This window comes from Blennius ocellaris, assembly GCF_963422515.1.
Source record: "Blennius ocellaris genome assembly, chromosome: 23".
In the NCBI taxonomy this organism is placed as follows: Eukaryota; Metazoa; Chordata; class Actinopteri; order Blenniiformes; family Blenniidae; genus Blennius; species Blennius ocellaris.
In genome coordinates this window covers 8,794,787-8,814,688 of record NC_137672.1, presented here as the reverse complement: position 1 = coordinate 8,814,688, position 19,902 = coordinate 8,794,787, and the positions used below count along the sequence as shown (strand labels likewise).

Genomic DNA, 19,902 nt, shown 5'->3' with positions numbered 1-19,902 from the left:
ACAAACAAAAAGCTATTCTTGGCACTTCATTCGCTTTTCAGACCATAATATGCATTTTATTATGTCTATTTTACAGAGCCGCAATCATATAAATCTACCTACGGAAAAGGATTAGGGCCAACTAATTAATTAAATAAATTAAAAAAACATACATGGAGACAACAGAAAACACTTCACAGCAGTTTAGACGTCGACAGAAAGCGGAGTTTCAGCAGAGAATATGACTATCATCCTGGAAGTGTAACATCAGTGTAATTCATTTCCTTCTGTAAATGCAAGAAAATAAAAGTTGTATGTGCTGAAGATCTGTTGAACACATTCAATTTCTACAATATAAAACAACTCGTAAGTGGCCTGTTTATTCTTTTTGTTGGCATCTATGGTTGTTTTGGATGGGAAAGGCCATCTCATTCTGCTTGCACTGCAGTTGTATGCGGCTGACCGACAAAGTTTAAAGAGCTGGTGGTCAATCTGACCACTTTCTTAAACTCACATTAAGAAAATGAAGTCCCAACACAAAGTAAGTATCAAATTTATTCTCAAATACACAAGCAAAGGTGGCAGTATGAAATCAAACGATGTGACATCAACGTCATTCTTTCTGAAATGTCGACTCTTCATTTAGCACCTTAATAGTTGGGTTATACATGATTTATATAGTCACTCGTACAAAAAAAAAAAAAAAAAAATGAAATGGGTGAATAATTCGAGTCAGTAACGTAAAAATAAGCATGGAGTGCTGCAGGTATTTGCGTCACAGTTACAGAAGATATACACTGCATGTAATCAACAAAGTACCACTTTCATCCGTTGTCACTGACTAGTACCACAAGTAGCATCAGGCTCCTACAGCTTCAAAAACCAAAAAAACCATGGCACTCCTCACAAGGGTTATCCGACGACTAGGCCTAGACAGTGATGACTAAAGAAGTTTCCCCTGACTTTTTCTTTTTGACCTATTTTCTTTTCACATTGCTGTCGCGTCAGAGAAAGTCGTTATGTACAGAAGGTCATTGTCAAACAATGCTGCAACCAAACGGTTTCATGTACCTGGAGGCTGAAAATGTTCCTACGAATAAAAGAGTTAAGGCACGTGATATTCTCCTGCTCTGCAGACCAACCTTGATCCTGGATCCTTTTCAAGCACACGGTGTACCTGGCGCCTTGTAGTGTTTGAAACGTGGTCGGAGGTTCCTGGATGGGCGGCTCAGAGCGTGCTAAAATGCCATTTCTGTGTTGAGGATTGAGAAAAAAACCAGGGTACCCAGCGGCACAGAAACATTAAATATTGATCGAATAATTTGCTTTTTTTAATGGAAAAACCGAGTCTGAATGACGGGAACAGAACCAGTTTCGAGTTGAGAGCTCAGACACGTCCGGTCAAGAACTTCCCATAACAATCATGTTTTCATTTCCTCTTTTTTTTGTTATTTTAAACCCTGTTTGACCAAATTAGTAACAAGTGTCCTCAATCCAATCGGCACTTGCCAGCTCATCAAGCGACCACCAGATCCTCGTCAAGACACCCGACTTCAACGCGAGACGTTTACGGTGGCGGCGGAGCTACATGACGTCCACGAAGAACTCGCTGGGGTTGCCCATGGCCAGGTGGAAGGACTGGCGGGACGCAGTCAGCTCGGGGGGCACGGAGCCCAGGTCCCGGGTGGGCGGGGCGCCGGGGGGCCCTCCGGGGGTGGAGGAGGGCGGCGGCGGCAGCGCCGGGTGCATGGCGGCCGCCGGGAGCTGCTGCGTGTGCGGGAGGGCGTGGGCGGCGGCCATGGCCGGGTGCGGGTGCTGCGGGACCATCATCACCATCATGGGGTTGTACGGCAGGATGCCCGGCGGGTACGGCGACAGGTGCGGCGGCTGGGGCATGCGGTGGTGGTGCGAGCGCTGCGAGGAGGCGTGGCTGTGCTCGCTGGGAGCCGCCGAACCGTGTCCGCGTCTCAGGCTGCTGCGGGTGGAGAATTCCGACTCGCTGCCGCTGCCCGAGCGAGAGTCGCCCCCGCCTCCGCCTCCACCCCCGCCGCCGCCGCCCTCCACGCCGCCCCCGGAGGGAGATTTCTCTCCTCCGCCCACGGTGCTGCCGGGGCCTTTGCTGCGGCGTCGCTCGCCCTCGCTCCTCGTCGACCCGCTGCTGCGGCTCCCTGCGGGGAGACGGGAGGGAAACCAGTCTGAGCAGCGTCGCGCAATATTCAAGAAACCCCAAAGCGGCGCTCATTTCTGAGCATTGTCACCAGAATGTCAAGAACTTTTAAATAATTCAAATAAATAAATGCACTTAAATAAAAATCATCAGCAAAAACAAGAAAATAGACCCCGTCTGTTAAGAATAAAAGCCCACCTATACCCAAAACATTAATAATAATAATAGAAACTCCCAGCTGCTTTCCTCATTGTACTATGGAGATATGTCAAGGACGCTAAAATGATCGACTTCATTATAATTTATTATCATCCCAGGCCTGTGTAACCTTCTTGTTAGATTAGTTTTTAATGGAGTGGTAAATGACACCAATTACAACTAGTCCGTTAAAAAAACAAGGAAAAAATGAAGAAAAATCTGTGGAATTTGAAAAAATTAGTACCAGCTGATGCACAATTATAGAATTAACGTTCATTATTAACTCCGCTGGAGACTTTAGACTTTCTTTGATACGTGTCCTTATCCTGTTTATTCAATATGATCCCTGCAGAATGAAATGCTGCTACTGGAAAGATTCACCAGCCAGAATGAAGAAACTAAAGTGGAACTATATTTACCAGGTTCTGTAACAGCAGTTGTCATACAGAGCTACAAAAGGTGCAGGTGCTTCACAGAGGATTTTGTAAATATATGTTATTAGGAATATAAAACTGATAAAATAAAAACTAATTAGCAGAAATATTTCAAAGTTTTGAGGGATGAAACAAAAGATAAAGTATGTGCTGCTGTACAGTCATGTACCAGTTTTTTTACTTTCTCTTCGACAGCAGTGAGTCGTTTTACTCAGCATTTTGTTTAAACGGTACAGACTTCCCTCGGCGCTCACCTTCGCTGTGCTGACTGCCGGTGCTGCCCGGCGCGTAGCTGTAGCTGGTGAGCTCGTGGTACGGCGGCGGCTGGCTGGAGTAGGGATGCGTGGGGTAGGGCTGATAGGGGAAGGTGTGCATCATGGGCCAGGGGGAGGCTCCGGGGAGGGGCAGCGGGGCCAGGGTGTCCTGGTCCGAGGCGCCGCTGGAGCCGTCGTTGTCGTTCAGGGAAAGATTAGCCATGTCTGTGAGGGAAACGAACACGGGGAGTTATTAACATCGCGCACGCCGACGTCGTCAAAAAACCCTCGCCGGCGCGACTCACAGTTCTCGCAGTCGCTCAGGTCTCCGAACACGTAGTAGCACTGCTCGGAGAACGTGATCTTGTTCACGGTGTGTCTGATGAAGCCGGCCTTCAGGAGGTTGCTGGCGTACTTCCGGGCTTCGCGGCGGTCCTGGAAGCCCTCGATGTGGTGGAACAACCACTCCACCACGTCAGAGCCTGGTGAGGGGGAACATCGCTTTAATCAGTCCAGACTAAAAAAATATCAAAGACGAATTTGAGAGAATATTGAAGATAGCAAAAAAACAAAACAAATCATGCAACATGTAGATGATGTCATGAGTCGGTACGATCCAGCTGCAGGTGATTTCAATTAAACACATGTTTTTCATTCAAAACAGGCACTGACGTTTGTACTTTTTCCTTCTGCGAGTCACACGGTTTTAATTCGCGGAACATAATGCCTGCTGTGTAAAGTCCTGCGAGGCACAGATCGCTGCGCAAGCAGAAATGTTATCTCTTTTTTTTCTCCCCCCCCTCATTTGGCCTTACCAAGGAAAGCGTTGGGGATGGTGATCTTGAGCCACATGCGGTCTCTGACCTCCAGGCCCGACTCTGGTGAAGCCATGGCCTTGGCGACGGACGCCATGTCAGAGTGTAGTGATAAGTTAAAGTCATCAAAACCTGGAGGAAGCGCAGTGGGGAGAAAGGTCGACATGTAAAACTGAGAGCGAGAGTAAGTACTGGAGGAAAAACTGAACTGATCTGAGGAGCCGAGGAGATAAAAAGAGGGCAGGAAATCCGCAGACATCATTTATCAAGTGACGTAACCGAAGTGACAAGAGCAGAAAGACAGATGTGAAAGAGGATTCCTGAGCCGGGGTCGTTAGAAAACAAAGGCAGACGGAGACGAAAAGCAGGAAAAAGATCAAATATTGTGCGACTGGCCCAGAAAATAAATGAGGTTTGGAGAAGAAAGCGTCACGAGAAGATGCAAAGCATAAAAAGGAGAGCGTAACTAAAGTGAGGGGAGCGTGGAGAGATTAGGAGAAGTTCTCACATTCGGTCTCGGTGACGGAGGAGGAGGAGGTGATGGTGCTGAGGGAGGAGCTGCCAGGGTAGGGGGGATAAGACCCGGTCATGGCCACAGAGTGGCTGACCCACGCCGCCGGGTCGATGGGTCGGATCGGCTCGTCTGCGCAATCGGGAAGAAACGGTTACCGACGGGAACCAAACCGACCTCCGTCGGGTGCGAGGTGGCGCCGTACTCACTGCGAGGCAGAGTGAAGTAGCCCTGAGGAGACGGGTCCCAGCACTTAGCCACCGTCAGGATGATCGGGCTGGAAAACACACACACACACACACACACACACACACACACACACACACACACACACACACACACACACACACACACACACACACACACACACACACACACACACACACACACACACACACACACACACACACACACACACACACACACACACACACACACACACACATCGTCACGATCACGGTTTGTCACTCAAATACAGAGAAGCTGGTTGAACGGCGACGTCCACAAGAGGGGAAAAGGAAAACACACACCCTGGTTTGTGGACGATCTCTCTCAGGACGCGCACGGCGTCGTCGTTACTCATGTTCTCAAAGTTGATGTCGTTGACCTTCGTGGGTAAAAGAAAAGAAGGGAGGGAGAAACACGGGATTTTTTAAGTGAAACTCTCCGGGAGCGCTTCATTTGTCCTGAGGGGAACGATGGAGGAACGGTTTCATATTTTGGAGTCATCCGGAGCAACAAACCGCATTCAAGGCAGAACTCCAGCTGTTGAGATACATTTTAAAACGACTCGACACAGAGAACACGACGTGAAAACGAAGCTGATCTTCTGAAAATCATCAGATGTCAAAAAGAAAACGTTCTAGGCCACATGGCCAAATGGATCCCGAGAAGCCACTGAGGAACATCCAGAGATCGTCATTGTCATCGAGTCATTTCACCTGCAGCAGCATGTCACCAGGCTCAATGCGCCCGTCGGCCGCCACCGCTCCTCCTTTCATGATGGAGCCGATGTAGATGCCTCCGTCGCCCCTTTCGTTGCTCTGACCCACGATGCTGATGCCCAGGAAGTTGTACTTCTCTGGAATTATAGAGAAAAACAACTACTGGATTAAAACAACGCCAACATGGGTGGAACCGAGTGCTTCGTAGCGGCACTGGTGAGTACAGACCCATGTTGAGAGTGACGGTGATGATGTTCAGGGACATGGTGGAGTCCGTCACGCTGCTGAAGGACGACGCCTGAAGTCCAACACGGTAGAAACACTCAATTACAAAACAGTGAGACGGACCCGGGGGGGACAAAATGTAAAATTCCCAAAGAAAAGTGTGGGGGGGGGGGGGGGGGGGTACACACCCTTTCCAGTCGAGGGGGGCGCTGTTTCCTCCGCCGACGGTGTCGTTTCAGGAGCCTGGAGGCCGTGCTCTGCTCCGTCGCACTGCTGAACCTGCAGGTTCAAGAGAAGGTCAAAGGTCAGAGGAGAAAAACAGCAGAGAAACTGTTGCTGCCGTGACGAAAACGAATCGAGCAAAGAGCTTGTCGACAGTTGCGCTTCAGTATTTTGGAGAACAAGACGAGACGATGATGTCCAAGTCCTTGAGCGAGTCTTTGTAAAAAACAAAAAAACAAACAACAAAAAAACCACCCAGCCTCTTTCCAGCCCTCACCTGCTCATGGTGTCATCGTCCTCCGAGTCGCAGAAGCTGGTGGTCTCCAGCTCGCTGCTCATCACCGTGCTGGAGCTCTCGTATCCCGCCAGGTGGCGCTCCAGGCGACTCTGGCCGTTCATCCGGGGCCCTGTGACGAAGAACCCCCCCCCCCACCCAGCCCGGGACCAAAGGGGGAAATATTCAGCATGACATTTCATGTTTGCTCAAGTCGGAGTGTTAACAGTGCTTCTATACGTCGCAGACACCCCGTCAACATTCCTAAATAGATATGGTCTCCTATTGTGGAGCGCTGCCAGATCTTGATAGAACATAATAACAGTGGTTTCTCACCGTGTGGCTCCATGTTCTCTCTGTGCCGAGGTCTCTCTCTCCTGAAGGAAACGACAGACTCCGTCTCCGTCTGCTCGTCTAACGTCTCCACGCTGCCTGCAGCATTGGGACTGTGGGGGGGGAGCACAATTACTAACAGAATTACAGCGTCGCACCATCTAAGCACTTGAATAGTTTGGGAATGAGCAGTTTTGAGACCCGAGCGCTTTTCCCCCCCATCAGGAAACAATAGAACCACCTGGACGCTGCACAACAGAGATTTAACATTCATCTGAGCTCCGAGAGACGAGACAAAACACTTCTGGTCAAAAGTTGTGCAAATAATGTGTATATATAGAAAATTCTCTTCATTGTTTCACAAATCAGTCCAGCTGCTGTTTATGTTTTCTTCACCACAGTCGAAACGCTGGATTTAACTACCGTTTTCTTTACTGTCTTCACATCTGAGAAGAGCATTTATTTGTCAAAACACGGAGCCACACCCAGCGAGTAAAGTTAACCAGCTAATTGCGACTTGGCTTTTGATCGAGGCTTCAAGGTTACAGCCCTTTCATTTAATGTTCTGTCGGAGGATCTTAGCGGAGCTTGTCTTTTTGTTTTTGTGAGACAATTTTAAATGATGATGTTTAGAAACATGTTGAAATATTCCACCATCATATCAGGTTCAAAACCTACAATAATGGTTACGAAGCAAAGGTGTGGGACCAGTTGGATGGCCGTCGGAGATTCCAGAGGGAGTCGACGCTAAGCAGCGTTTTTCAGATTCCACGACGATTCTTCTGTGAGAAAATGTTAACTTAAGTGTGTAAAAAGTTCAGACATTGAACTTGAACCGTCAGAATATGAACCGTATTAGTGGGATTTTTTTTTTTTTTTGGGACAAAACAGAGTAGCATCAGGAAACGGTAACAACCCAGGAAATCTTCAGCTGGCAACAAATCACAGCGTCTCTCAGACCGTACTGTTAAAAAAAGAAGAAGAAAACAAAAAACAGATCCACTACAAGTGGTGCCGATTAAAAAACAACAGCCCCAAAACAACCATCACTCCTCCACTTAATGTAAATTGTTCTTTCAGGGAGGTAAAGAGAAAATTGCTTGGGCTGGCGTTGGACTCAACCCCCTGCAGGCCAGAGCAGACACCCAGACCTGCAGAGTGAACTGCAGCTGTAAGAGGACGTCGTATCGGGGGGGGGGAGGGGGGGGGGGGGGGCTGTGAACTCTACACGACCTGAAAACCAAACTGGAAGAGGCCCAGACACCACGAGAGATGAAATCAAAGATACACATCTGCTCTATAAGAGAGTTTGTCCTGGATCTTAAAGCGGCTATTCAAATTACAGTAATGAGTTTCTTAGTATTTATTAGAATTACATTCACACGACTCACGGCAAAAGAAAAAGCTGGAATGTTTTCATGCTCTCCAAAGCTCAATATAACCTCAGAGACATCGTTCAGAGAGTTAAAGCTTAACACGCATTTAGAGGACGAGCTGTTCAGCCTTTCTTCCTGCTACATGAGTTACATTTCATTGCAAAGAGAATAATGGAGCCAAGCAAATGGTGGATATGAGAACTCGGTACGATTGACAGCTAATTAGTCCTTGAAGACGCAGCATGAAACATGACTCCACTTGAACACCAGTGCTGATCTTATAGTCACGTTTTCCTCCAAAGTACCTGGAAGCCTTCGATTCCAGCAGGTTTCTACACGTAGAGCGCAAATAAGTCAAGCCATCATTGCAGACTGAACGATGGGTTAATCAAGTTAAATTTCGGGGTGCACCGATACTGGCGGGTATTGTGTATGAGAGCATGAGCGCCATCGACCATGGTTTGAACAAACGTGAGGCAGATTGCAAATTGTGTTCTGCAAAAAATTTCAAAAGGAGTCAAAAGGTAGTTCGTACAACATCAGCAACGTGATCAGCAGAGGCATTTAGAGCTGCAGAGTAAACCTGACTGCTCAGTGGAATTTCACTCTGAGCCGTGCTACATGCTACATGCTAAAGAGTTTCTGAGCTCATAACCAATGGTGCTACATGCTAAGCATGATTAAAGTATGTCTGATACACCGATTAACAGCTGGAGTGCGTGTGTGTGTGTGTGTCTTACTGAAAAGAGGGTGGTCTGGAGTCCCCGATGCCCCCGGTCCTCTCTGCGGGAGGGGGCGGCAGAGGTGGAGGAGGAGGCGACGGCTGGGCCACCACCTCCACGGGGGGGACCACGGCCACCGGGGGCTCTGCGGCCGGAGTGTCTGATGATACCAACTGGTGAACGGAGCAAAAAAAGGCGATTTAGAAACAAAACTTTTTACAGCAAAATTACGAAAAGATGAACAGAAATCACACGAGCTGAGGGACTGGTGGCGAAACGAGTGGCACAGAGGGAAGACGGGGTGGAAGAAGGAATGAAAGGAGGTGAAGGGGAAGGAGGAAAAACGGGTAAGATGTCAATTACTTTGACACAGAGACACAGTACTCTTTTCAGATGGATGTCTCAAGGGCAAACTGAAACGCAATCCTACACTTAACCCGTCTCTCTTCATTATACAACAAAAGTGCCCATATACACATGCAGAACGAGAGAGAGAGCAAGAGAGAGAGAGAGCAAGAGAGAGAGAGAGAGAACACATCAACAATTAGGATGAATGCCACGCAGCATCCAATTACAGGAAGCATACAAACGGGCAGGACGGGAACCAGATCGACTGAACAGAAGCCTTGGTGTTAAAAAAATATTATAGATTACAGCATTTTAACACGACGCCGCTGCAGGCCTCGGAAATGCCGACGCGTGCATTTTCCCCATTAACGTCTTGGCACGGCGTGTATGGTTGTGGGACTGTGGTGCGTTCGCTGGGCCCGGATCAACAAGCGTATTATTCCCTGTCAGAACAACCGAACGGAGCGCGTCAGTCAGGGCAGACGGCCGCTCCTTCCATTCAGCCGGCCCCTCCCCCCTCGCCCCTCCCCACTAATGGCTCCGCCGCTGTGAAACACTCGTCTTCTGGGATCGCTCCATCCGTTTTGGCGTGCGGATCACATGTCGGTCCCTCTGGTCTCAGAGCTTTGTTCCACCTCTCCTTTTAAAACGCCTTACTTCGCTTCTTATGCACTTAGCAGATGCTTGCGGCCCCAAACCGGCTCATCTGGGCCTCGATGTTGCGTCTCGGCGACTGAAGCCTGCAGCGTCGAGGCTCGGCCGCCGGACTTTCTGCAGCGGGAATGGAAAGTATGAAGCCGTAACGCACGTTTCACTGCACCGTCGCTGCTAACGATGTGTGAGGCCGCCAGTATCGGCTTGAATATCCATGAACAGAATGGGAAAAACATTTCTTCTTTAACGCTTTCCTCAGTTAACGTCAAGCAAATTGCATCATGTGTTCAAACTTTTCCATGAGCTTCAGATTACCTTCAACGTTAATGGAAAGCATATCTTGTAAGCTCGCTGTTTCGTCTTCTCAGACTCGACTGGATGACGGCGTCTCCGGGGAAATGGTGTCAAAACGCCACCAACCACCACCAGTCGTTCTGCACAGGCTCATACCCAAGTACTCAAGTATTTTTCAGACACAGCCGACATGCTACACGCTACATTTGGGCCAATCCGCACCTTGCCAGAGACCGTCACCTCAACTTTCCACCAGTAGCTTGTCTTACAACTAAAAAAAACAAGCTCAGCTATGAATCCCACATTCAGAGAGCTCCAAGAGTTTTAATCAGGCAAGCAACCATTTTCTCATTTTATAAATATCACTATAAAGTCACGACAGTTATGGAATGCATCTTAAGAAAGGAAAATATCTTGCAGGGTAGTCAAATATTGTAGCATGTACAATGAGAAAAGACAAAAGCAAAATGTTTTTGAAGACTTTTTTTAAACGGTGTTAAATGATTGTACTAGTTTTGATTACCTTATATATGAAAGGGTTTATTTATATTGAGTTTGAGACGTTAATAAAACAAAAAAAGTCTTGAAAGACTCTATTTATAGCTATTTTAATGAGTTAACCCTTTATAGTTGTGCACACTAAAACACAATGGGTGTGAAACCCTATAAAGGCACCATATAAAAACAAACAGCAACACCGCTTTTACAATACAGTTTACAAAATGGGCAGTTTTGAATTTAGAAAATGGCACAGAAATGCTGTAGAAATGAGAAACCCTGCAAAATATCTCAGTAACAACTTATGTTAAAATAATCAAGATCTAAACACCGTAAATTAAGTCAAATGTTTATGTGCCTCCAAAAGGTTTTTTTTGCAGAAAAGTGCAGATATTTCAACAAACAACTTGATGTCAGAACAAGTCAAATGGACTTGATTAGATAGTGTCGGTGTCGCCATTTTAACTGGCCAACTGGGATCTATGCAAGTTAAATTAGCCAAAGTTGTACTAATAAAAATCTGGTATAAAGGTACAAACATCCCGAGCCACATGTATAGATAAATATAACATGAACACTGTTTGCAAGATACTTTTCCTCAAAAGCAAAATGGGTCATAAGAGGCAAAAACCTTTCTGTACAAATTCAATGCAGTGAATTTTAATGAAGAACTGTACAACACACTTTGTGTTGGTTTTCCATTTAAAGCAGTAAACAAAAACAGGCGAAGGAATAAAGGGCAGGAAAACAAAAAGCTTGATTTCTGACCCCAAAAAAAGAAAAGTTGTGGATCTAAACCTTGAAAGGAGAAAATAATGACAGTGAGATTTAGACGTTCCAGTCAAGCTGCGAGACGATTTAGGCTTCAGTGACTCAGCCTGTTGAAGCTTTTCTCACATACATCTGCTGAGTCGGCTCCCCCTCTTTGTTTAACCTGGCTGGAGGATCGCTGTGGGTTAAGGTTCCCAGATGTTTCTTTAAGAGATTACTTCCACGTTTCCCAACTAAAACCCTCACCAAACGGGAGGATTAAAGCAGCTCTCAAAAAGCCTCTCGTGTTGCAATACGACATTAAATTAGGCAACGTCGGATGGCCGAAATGTGAAATTGAACTACGTCACTTTATACCTGTTTATTAGACGAGTTAAGTCAGACGGGGGACGTGGAGGAAAGCGCAGGGAAGTGTTCTGCGAGAACACCCTCGGGCCGAGGCTGCTGGCTGACTTTTGAAGTAAAACAAAAAGGATTCTTGGGATTTACAGACAAAACCTGAGGAGGAATGGCTGAAACGAGCTCGCCAGAGAAACCTGGGTTGCGCCCAATTCCGTTTTATTCCAGATTTGCAGCAGGTTTGAAATGTCTTACCCATGACACCACTCGGCCGTTGAAGCATGGCAACTTGGCACTGTCGTCGGAAATCTCTTCCTTTACCACCCTGAAAAAGAGAGAGAGAGAGAGAGAGAGAGGTTTAGGAGGTATAAATCACATTACTTTCATAACAATAAAGCACAGTATGTGGGATGTGTCAGGCACCGTGTGGTGGGAGAATGGAGCTTTAAAAGTGTACCAAAGCTTTATTCAGGTCATTAGGGAAAGAAGTGAAAGTGCAGGGGAGTGAAACAGTTTACATTACTGCCACAGCGCGTTAAACATATCGGCCTGTGAGCATGACGGAACTCAAGCGACTGCCAGGCCTAATTGTAAAATATTACCAAAATGGGTTTTGGCAAGCCCGTCTTGTTAACTTGACATATTCCCTTCAAACAAGTCACCGGGTGCAACATTTGGAGGATCGAGCAATGGTCCAGTTTGTATAACAGAAACACAACAACAACAGCAAATCACAATTCAATTCAAAAAGTCGCAAAGAATTTTGTCAAGAGTCGCAGACACAACACACCGAGCTGAGCTAAAGATAGCCGACTAGCATTAGCCTCAAAGCCGGGGTGAGATTGTAAAAACACCCATAATGCAACAGTTTGTTGGACATTTCACAAGAGGTTTTTACTACAATTGGCTTCATGTTGAGATTGTACTCATTTTTCTGGAAAATATCGAAGTTTTATCATGTATTCTTTGTGCCACAACAAAAGAAAAACTTGAAAGTTTAAATCGAAAAGCTATTATGGCTCCATGTTACCGGTCTGGCTCACTCGAGACGAAACTGGACCGTCTGTGGTCCCTGAACTAAAATGAGTTTGATGCTCGTGGTCTGGCTGCTCTTGTCACATGACATGTCCCGTACATCTCCTGTTCTCTGATCTGCAAACAGCAGAGAGTGATAATGACTTGCCAACACCACGCGCTGGCGAGACACTAATTAACATTTCCCAGTGGGGGGGGGTTAAGAGATTTCATTCAGGGCCTTCAGCCAAGTTACAGTCTCTAACCAGGCGAGTGGCATTAAAAACAAGAGAGAAACTAAAAAGAGAAAAGCTCACTCTGACCACAGACACAAGTTTGAAGATTGACATTCAGCAGCTCTCGTATCTCATATTTGAGGCTCGCAGAACTTCTGCATCAACAGTGGACGATATTCTTCATTTCTACCCTTTGACAAGTTCTTTATTTAGAGCCTCAACATATGTCCTGGCAAGAAGTGTCCACCTGTTGCCAATTTTAAAAACATCTTGGTTTCCTAATGCTCGTCTCGCCTCCAGTGAACTTAACATGAAACAAGTGCTTGATTATGACACAAAGTACAAAAGGACATACTGTATTCCATTTTAATGTTTTTGTCAAACATTAATTGATCAGGAATGAAATTTGAACACTAATATGGCGGAAGATCGACAAATAACTCCACTATGAAGAAGGTTGAGATGAAAATTCGGCCAAATTGGTTTACGAGACCCTGGTTTGACCTTTGTTTACGTCGCCGTGTCTGTTGACCTGGTGACATCATGACATAACAGCTTGCTGCCGCTGAAATACTTGTACTGCCCACGTGCACTGCGATGGTAGGAAATAGTTCTGCACATGTGCGAGAAGTTCGACGGCATCCTTTGCGTTGTTCGTTCTTATTTTTAATTTTAACAGCTCATACGAGTCGATATTCAAATGGAGGACGATCAAGGAAAAGCAGAATTTGGGGCAAGACATTTTAAATACAGCATTTTTATTGTGAAAGTGTCTCCCTGGTTTTGGCCTAATCAGCATCAGACCAAACTGGACCAAAATACAACATGCAGGCTCTAGATTAAGTAATTTACTTCAGACAAGTCGGCCATGTTTTCTGCCTCCTCACTAGACACGGAGCGAACACACTGTAATCTAATTCTACCCCTTTATGTCTGAACACCAGTGAGTTCCTGGTGGTTAGTCTACGGTCGCTGGCATTTCATGGACAGACCAGCCCCGGAAATGTTACGTCAGGCTGACTTCATCCGATTGTGGATTCTTTAATCAGGTTGAAACTCACTGTGGTGACATTTTCCTACTGAATGTTAATGCATATTCCTCTTGATTACTTTTGAAGCACAAATAAAAAATGTTTTAAATATGAAACTTTTTGAATTTGAACATTTAACACGGTAACAAGGCAGTCCCATTCACCCATTTTCAATATGGCCAACCACAACTATGATAATCACAAATACCAAAATAAATACTATAATGGAAACATCAATCTACACACATTTGCACATTGTTTTGTTTTTTTCACGCCCTTGTCACTGTAATTTCCCAGTATGTTGATCAATACGATATCCAAATGTGATCCCACTCTGCTGAAACTGGCTTAATTAAGTAATAATCACCACTCACCTATTGACCTCTATATTGTGTTCATAGAAAACAACTGGCTGAAGAGCAAATATCTCATTGGGATTGAGCTCGGGGGCTTAATCCTGTTTCCAAAATACCACCCGGGCCATGAAGCCATGAATCAGCGCAGCAGCAACAAACAAGACTAATTTGCTTCCTCCAGCACATCTATGGAATTTCTGCTGTCACAACAACGAGTTAAAACACAAAAGGCTCCCACTGCTTCTTGTGCCTCGCTGCAAATCACACAACCTGGAGACTCCATGTAGGAAAACCCAACACACACAACGACTTCGCATTAGGAGCCACATGGCCGGCGCTCTTTATAGTCAACACAACTGTCTGGCTGTTCTTTCCCCGTCTATACTTGTCTTCCATGTTTGTCAGACGAACAAACACTGGGCCTCAGCTGCCTCTTTAGCCCCCCCCCCTCAGCAGACCGCTGCCACTTTAATGTCGTCGTCTTACTAAGAGCAGGCTGCTCACAAGTGCTGCACAGGAGATACGAGGACCGAACCCCTTGACGACATCTTTAACTGGGATCCGTCTGCCAACACGCCTCTTCTCGTGTGTGAAACTTGGTCAGGCTTCACTTGGCTTTTCGTAAGCAGCCGCCGAGAGCTGGCTTTTAGTGGGCGAGGGCGAGCATAGGGCGCCAGTAGGGGGATCAGGAGCAGGACGATTCCGCTTTGCGGAGCTGTGTGTATGCGGCCGGGGCTGTATGTTAGGAAACAAAGTCTTCCTCAGTCCCATTTATTTAACTTTTACCCCCACCCACCCTCCACCCCCTCCCTCTGCTCTCAGCGAGAAACTGCTCCTGGACAACAGATGAACAGATGCAACAACTGTCTCCTGAGAGTAGAATTGTCTTCATTCCTCGGCCCTCCAAACAAACAAGACACCACAGTTAGGAGTCATTCACACACACTCTAAAATGCCACCAATAATGCGCAAACAACCCTGAAATATGTCGAGTACCGAAAGGTTAACTAAGAACCTTCATCCCGGTTCCCCCACACCCCTCCCGTAGTCCCTAGTTACCATTAAATTCCTCTCTCGCATCGTTTTTCTAACAATTAATCTTCCTCGAGGCGGCTGGCCGATCCCCTCCGAGAGCACATGGACGCCGTGGCGTATCCAGTGACTGTGGAGTGAACGCCACCCTGCTCTTCCTGCTCGCTGTGGACCCCGCTAGACCCCCCCCCCCCAAAAAAAAAAAAACGCCCAGCAAATGGCCTCCTTCCAGCCCCAGGTTCCCAGCACCAGTCCTGGCCTGCACTGATCTGCGGCGGCGCTCCCCCTCCGCGCCACACACACACACACACACACACACACACAGCCCCGGTCGACAGCTGGCCTCGTACCAGGGCAAATGAAAACACACACTATTACACACTCCTCTCTCCTGGGCCGGGCAGCGAGGGGGAAAACATCCCCGCTTTGATTGGACAGCTGACTCGGAGCTATGTTTGAAATTCCCCCGTCTGAACTCGGCTGGAGGTATTCAAATGAGGGCTCGACGTTAAGTGGCGCAGTTCCACCGGCCGACCGGGTTCGTCGGTTCTTTCCACCCGCTCGCTCAAACACTTTCCTCGCTCCGCCGGGAGAATTTTGGCGAGCGGGGAAAAAAAAAACACGAACGTTATTTGCTCACTCGCAAGTAAACGGGTCTAAACGTGGTCGTGTGGCGTCCGCTCACAATATGACGGGCTCCTAATTTGACCATTAACCTGTGAATGACACTGCTGAAGGGTTTAAGTCGAGTAAAGTAGAATTGATGGAGACCATTAGCCCAACAACGCCGTTTGTGATGCAACGAGTGTGCACACATTGGTTTATGTTAATCTATCTCGTACTAATGTGTTCTAATACGATAAATCCTGGCACGAGTTATGAATGTTTGAAGACTAAAGCCTTCGTGGAGCTTTTTAATTCGACATCCATGCTGCAGTAGTTCGTCGTTTTGCTGAGCTGTCTGCAGAATTATCAGACAAAACAAGTCAGCTGATCCTCATGAAACCCAGCAGAAGTACATTGTGGCGTTAATTAAAAAAAAGTTGCATTGAGTCATAACACAAAAGTATGAACGGAACAAATAAATTCACATTTTCCCCAACAACTGCGTCAACTTCTGAAGACTTGAAGATGAGTCGAAGATATGAGCCTGCAGCTGATCACGGTTTATTAAATGCAGCGTGAAGTGACGGTTCATATGTGCAGTCTGTTAAACAAATTCACAGCCCGAGTGAAAACACTTGTAGATCAGCCACCCAGGTCCCGGCACACATTACGGCTGCAATGCTAATGAAACCTCGGCTTCCCCCACGAGAAAACACTGTAAAAAGAGGTGAAAGAGGCCAGTGTTGCTGCCGACACAAAACGACGGGTTAACAGCCGCAACGAGCTGGCTGTGGTGGAAAATAAAAAAACAAAGTCGATTCTTCGGGCGACTGGAGTGACTTTTTTTTGCAGGATACTGAATCCACACCAACTCAGGTGTGCATTATTTTTTAGAATCCGTGTGGAGTTTTCACTAAACCTTATTTGAACCACGAGTCCTTTGGATCGAATCTTCAGATGAGGCCTCATTTAATCTTGAATACCGATGTGGACAGGACAATACATCCATTGTCACTGAGGCGAAACATAAATATGATGGAGAAAAAAATGTCTAATTCGATGGCGCCACTTTTTCAAGAAACTTGATAACTGAATATAATAACCTGTGTTGAGAGGTAATGGTGGAGTCTGGTTGATACAAGCTTATTTCCACGTCGTTCTGAGGGTTCGGGAAATAGATCCAGACATAAATAGTGTTCAGTATTAGGGTGACCATTCAAACGTCTTCAAAAGACAAATTCCAGATGTGACCCTCAAAACGCTTCAGGAACACGGTGTTATTTCCAGAGAGCCTGCATCAAACGATAAAACAAGGTAACTTGGAAACAACTCTGTTTCAGAAGAGTGCTCTCTGACAATAAAAGTGACTATAAAGCATTTCTAATAAGAGGCTATTTTAAAACCGTTACACACGATGTTGGATAAACAAAAAATGCTAAACTTTGCCATAGACATTTCTCGTTTGTTATCGTTATTAATACTCAAGACGATCTGCATTCAAGGGGGGAGCTTTCGGCCCACCGGAGCCGCCTCGGCCCAGTGAAAAGCCTCCGTCATCCATTTTATCTGTGTGTCGGGGTGGATATCGCTGCTTCTTTGGCACAGGCACCCCGGGGTGGTGGGGGGGCATCCGACGAGGAAGAGAGGCAAGCAGAAGTGGGTTAATACTCATCCAAGACTACAATGCGTTTTACAGGAGCCCTGCGGGTTTCAAACCACAAACATGCATTCCTCTGCAGGAATAAGCACAGCAGCCACATAGGAAGGGGGAAGAAGAAAAAAAACCGATTAATTGATAGAGGAGAGGAGACAGCTCTTTTCTGGAGGAGCGGGGATGGGAGGAAGGGGAGGAAGCCAGGCAATGAAAGGATGGCTGGCAGGCCAAAGTGTTAAAGAGGGGAGACAAAACCCTGGCTTCAGTCCCGACAAGAAAGAAAAGGCGAGGATTTCAGCAGATGATGGACTGAAGGAGGGGAGGGAGGGAAGGATGAGGATTAGGGCAAAAGAAAAGCAGCAGGGACAGGGGGGGGAATGCCTTCCATTGTAATGATGATGTTTTTTGGGGTTTTTTTCTCAAAGAAATGCCCCTGCCAGGCGTATTTATAGATGGCTATTCATCACTTCTCATTACAACTCGTTTGCAGTTTTCTGCTCTGGGATGTTCTGGCTTCATTCATGCCTCCTGTAGGTTCAACTCACTGTGACCAATGTCTCACAACTGGTCACAAGATTGAGCTGCAAAAAAACCCAGCAAACAGTCGTGCTTCCCATTCCAGATGACTTTTTTTTCCCTCACCAATCCAATCATGCATTTTTTGCCAGGAATCCCACCCCCACCTCGGATTAATAGGTTGTTTTTTTTTTTTTTTTTTTAAAGGCACTTTTTTTTCTGGTTTACATTTTGTATTCAAGCAACAATGGAAATGTAAAACAAGGGAGTGGGAGCTCACCCGAAGTCCTGGTCCATAGACTTGAAGAAGAACTTGTAGTTTGGCTTGTTCAAGACCTGCTTAAAATCCAGCAAAGTGATATTTTCGGCAGCAATGGGGATTTTCACCAAGTACGGCGTCTCCTCCTCGTCGATATGATAAATTATTTTGGTCTCCGCCATGTCTGCGTTCGCTTCTTCTTCCTTTTCTTTTCTTTTCTTTTTTCCTTCCCCTCCTCAAATCCTGGAAGTGTCCAAAGTTTTTTTTTTCTCCCCCAGCAGAAAGTCGCAGCGCTGCCTGCGAGGCTGCTAGCGAGCTAAGGTGGCTAACGAGACGGCAGAGGTGAAACGATGACGGCCGCGCGGATTCTTTTTTTTTTTTTTTTTTTTCCTTTCTCAGCGCGAGCCGGAGGGACGCGAGGCGCTCGAGCGAGGAAAAACCCAACGCTCCGACTTTACCCCCCTTGGTACCGAGGGGCGACGAGAACGGGCGGACGGGCTACATTCACACGACTAAACGACCCAACAAAAACATTACGGGGAGGAGGAGGAGGAGGAGGAGGGGGTCCGAAAAACTTTTCACCACTTGTTGCGAGCCAACGCGGCGCGTGACGTCATGACGCACGCCCTGCTCCTCGACGTCCCCTCCCAGCCGCCGCCCCCCCTAACATTTTCTTTATTTTCACACATACAACTATTTTAGATTGAGAACTCCTTGGGCAAATGTATTGATCACAAATGTATTTCAAGGATAAACAATTAAAAATAAGAAAAAAACAAACAAACAATAGAAAGCCTCTGGTGAAGTTATATAATGTACAACAAAGTGCTCTGGCCTCACAGGTCATAGGTTCAAATACCAGCCAGGGCTTTCTGTGTGGAGTTTGCATGTTCTTGCATCTGAGCATAGGTTTCCTCCCATGGTCCAAAAAACATGCGTGTGAGTTTAATCAATGTCCCTAAATTGTTACTGTGAATGTGAAAGTTTGTGGTTGTCTGTCTCTGTGTATGGACTGGTGTATCCTACCCTATTGGATGGATGGATGATGGAATGTAAAACGAAATTGGAGAGCTGCTCCCCTCAAAAGATCAAATTAACAAAATGCAACAAACGTAGTGCAATACGACCGCTCTGTGCTTCCTGAAGTATGATCTCCTTTGTTTTTGTGGTGTTCGGTGCCAGGTTGTTTGTTGAACACCAGGCTGTTAACATTTATAATTAGCATTAATTTGTTAGACCAAACCAGGAATGTCAAACATACGTCCCTGGGTACTAAAACCAAACCCACTGCAGTGTCCAATCCGGCTTGGAGGTTGACCTTTCTGACAAAGATGGACACATAATGTAACAGCTGTGAAGTTGTTTTTTGTTTTAAGTGACTGCTGTTGCTAAGTAGTTCGTTGAAACACACAACTGAGGGGCTTCAGTAACGTAGTGATTACCACGTTCGACTGTCCAGGGTGAACCCAGCGCTATTGTTCTGACTCCTAAAGGAAATTACAATTATGGGAATTGCATTTAAAAATACCCTATGACACAAATGTACAGGATGTGAAATTAGATAGTTCAATAAGTTAAGTATAAACACGGTGAATAATGTTGAAATGAATTATTCTTGTTGCATTTTACAGTATAACTCAAAGAAGTTCATGTGATGTGGGGGGGGGGGGGGGTGTGTGTCATATAAAGCATCTTTTCATACATGCATCATTATTTTTACTTGGGTCTTGTAGTTTTGATATGACGCGGGATGAATGTGCCACACATAGCAGATTTATTGAAGTGATTCATTGTCGGAGCAATCATCAGCTGTAGAATAACAGTACATAGATTGGATGGA

At 46.2% G+C, this 19,902-nt stretch overlaps 1 protein-coding gene across 1 annotated transcript; it reads right to left on the bottom strand.

The window, feature by feature from the left end:
• Window positions 1–520: 520 nt before the first annotated feature.
• Window positions 521–18,631, bottom strand: dvl2 (dishevelled segment polarity protein 2). The gene is made up of 15 exons (XM_080518791.1): window positions 18,084–18,631; window positions 11,614–11,683; window positions 8,473–8,627; window positions 6,360–6,469; window positions 6,027–6,156; window positions 5,716–5,806; window positions 5,531–5,600; window positions 5,300–5,439; window positions 4,889–4,965; window positions 4,568–4,635; window positions 4,356–4,490; window positions 3,848–3,979; window positions 3,338–3,514; window positions 3,033–3,257; window positions 521–2,147 (listed from the first exon to the last, which is right to left on the bottom strand). Exons 1-15 carry the CDS (start codon window positions 18,242–18,244, stop codon window positions 1,564–1,566), a joined length of 2,325 nt encoding a protein of 774 aa, XP_080374917.1. The 5' UTR covers window positions 18,245–18,631; the 3' UTR covers window positions 521–1,563.
• Window positions 18,632–19,902: the final 1,271 nt, after the last annotated feature.

What these genes read in the sequence shown, in the direction of transcription:
- dvl2 (XM_080518791.1), bottom strand. Translation starts at nt 18,244, where the DNA reads ATGGCGGAGACCAAAATAATTTATCATATCGACGAGGAGGAGACGCCG. An exon ending in GACGATGACACCATGAGCAG is followed by an intron (nt 5,807 to 6,026) that starts GTGAGGGCTGGA and finishes TTGAACCTGCAG; the next exon opens with GTTCAGCAGTGCGACGGAGC. An exon ending in CTACTTCACTCTGCCTCGCA is followed by an intron (nt 4,491 to 4,567) that starts GTGAGTACGGCG and finishes CCGATTGCGCAG; the next exon opens with ACGAGCCGATCCGACCCATC.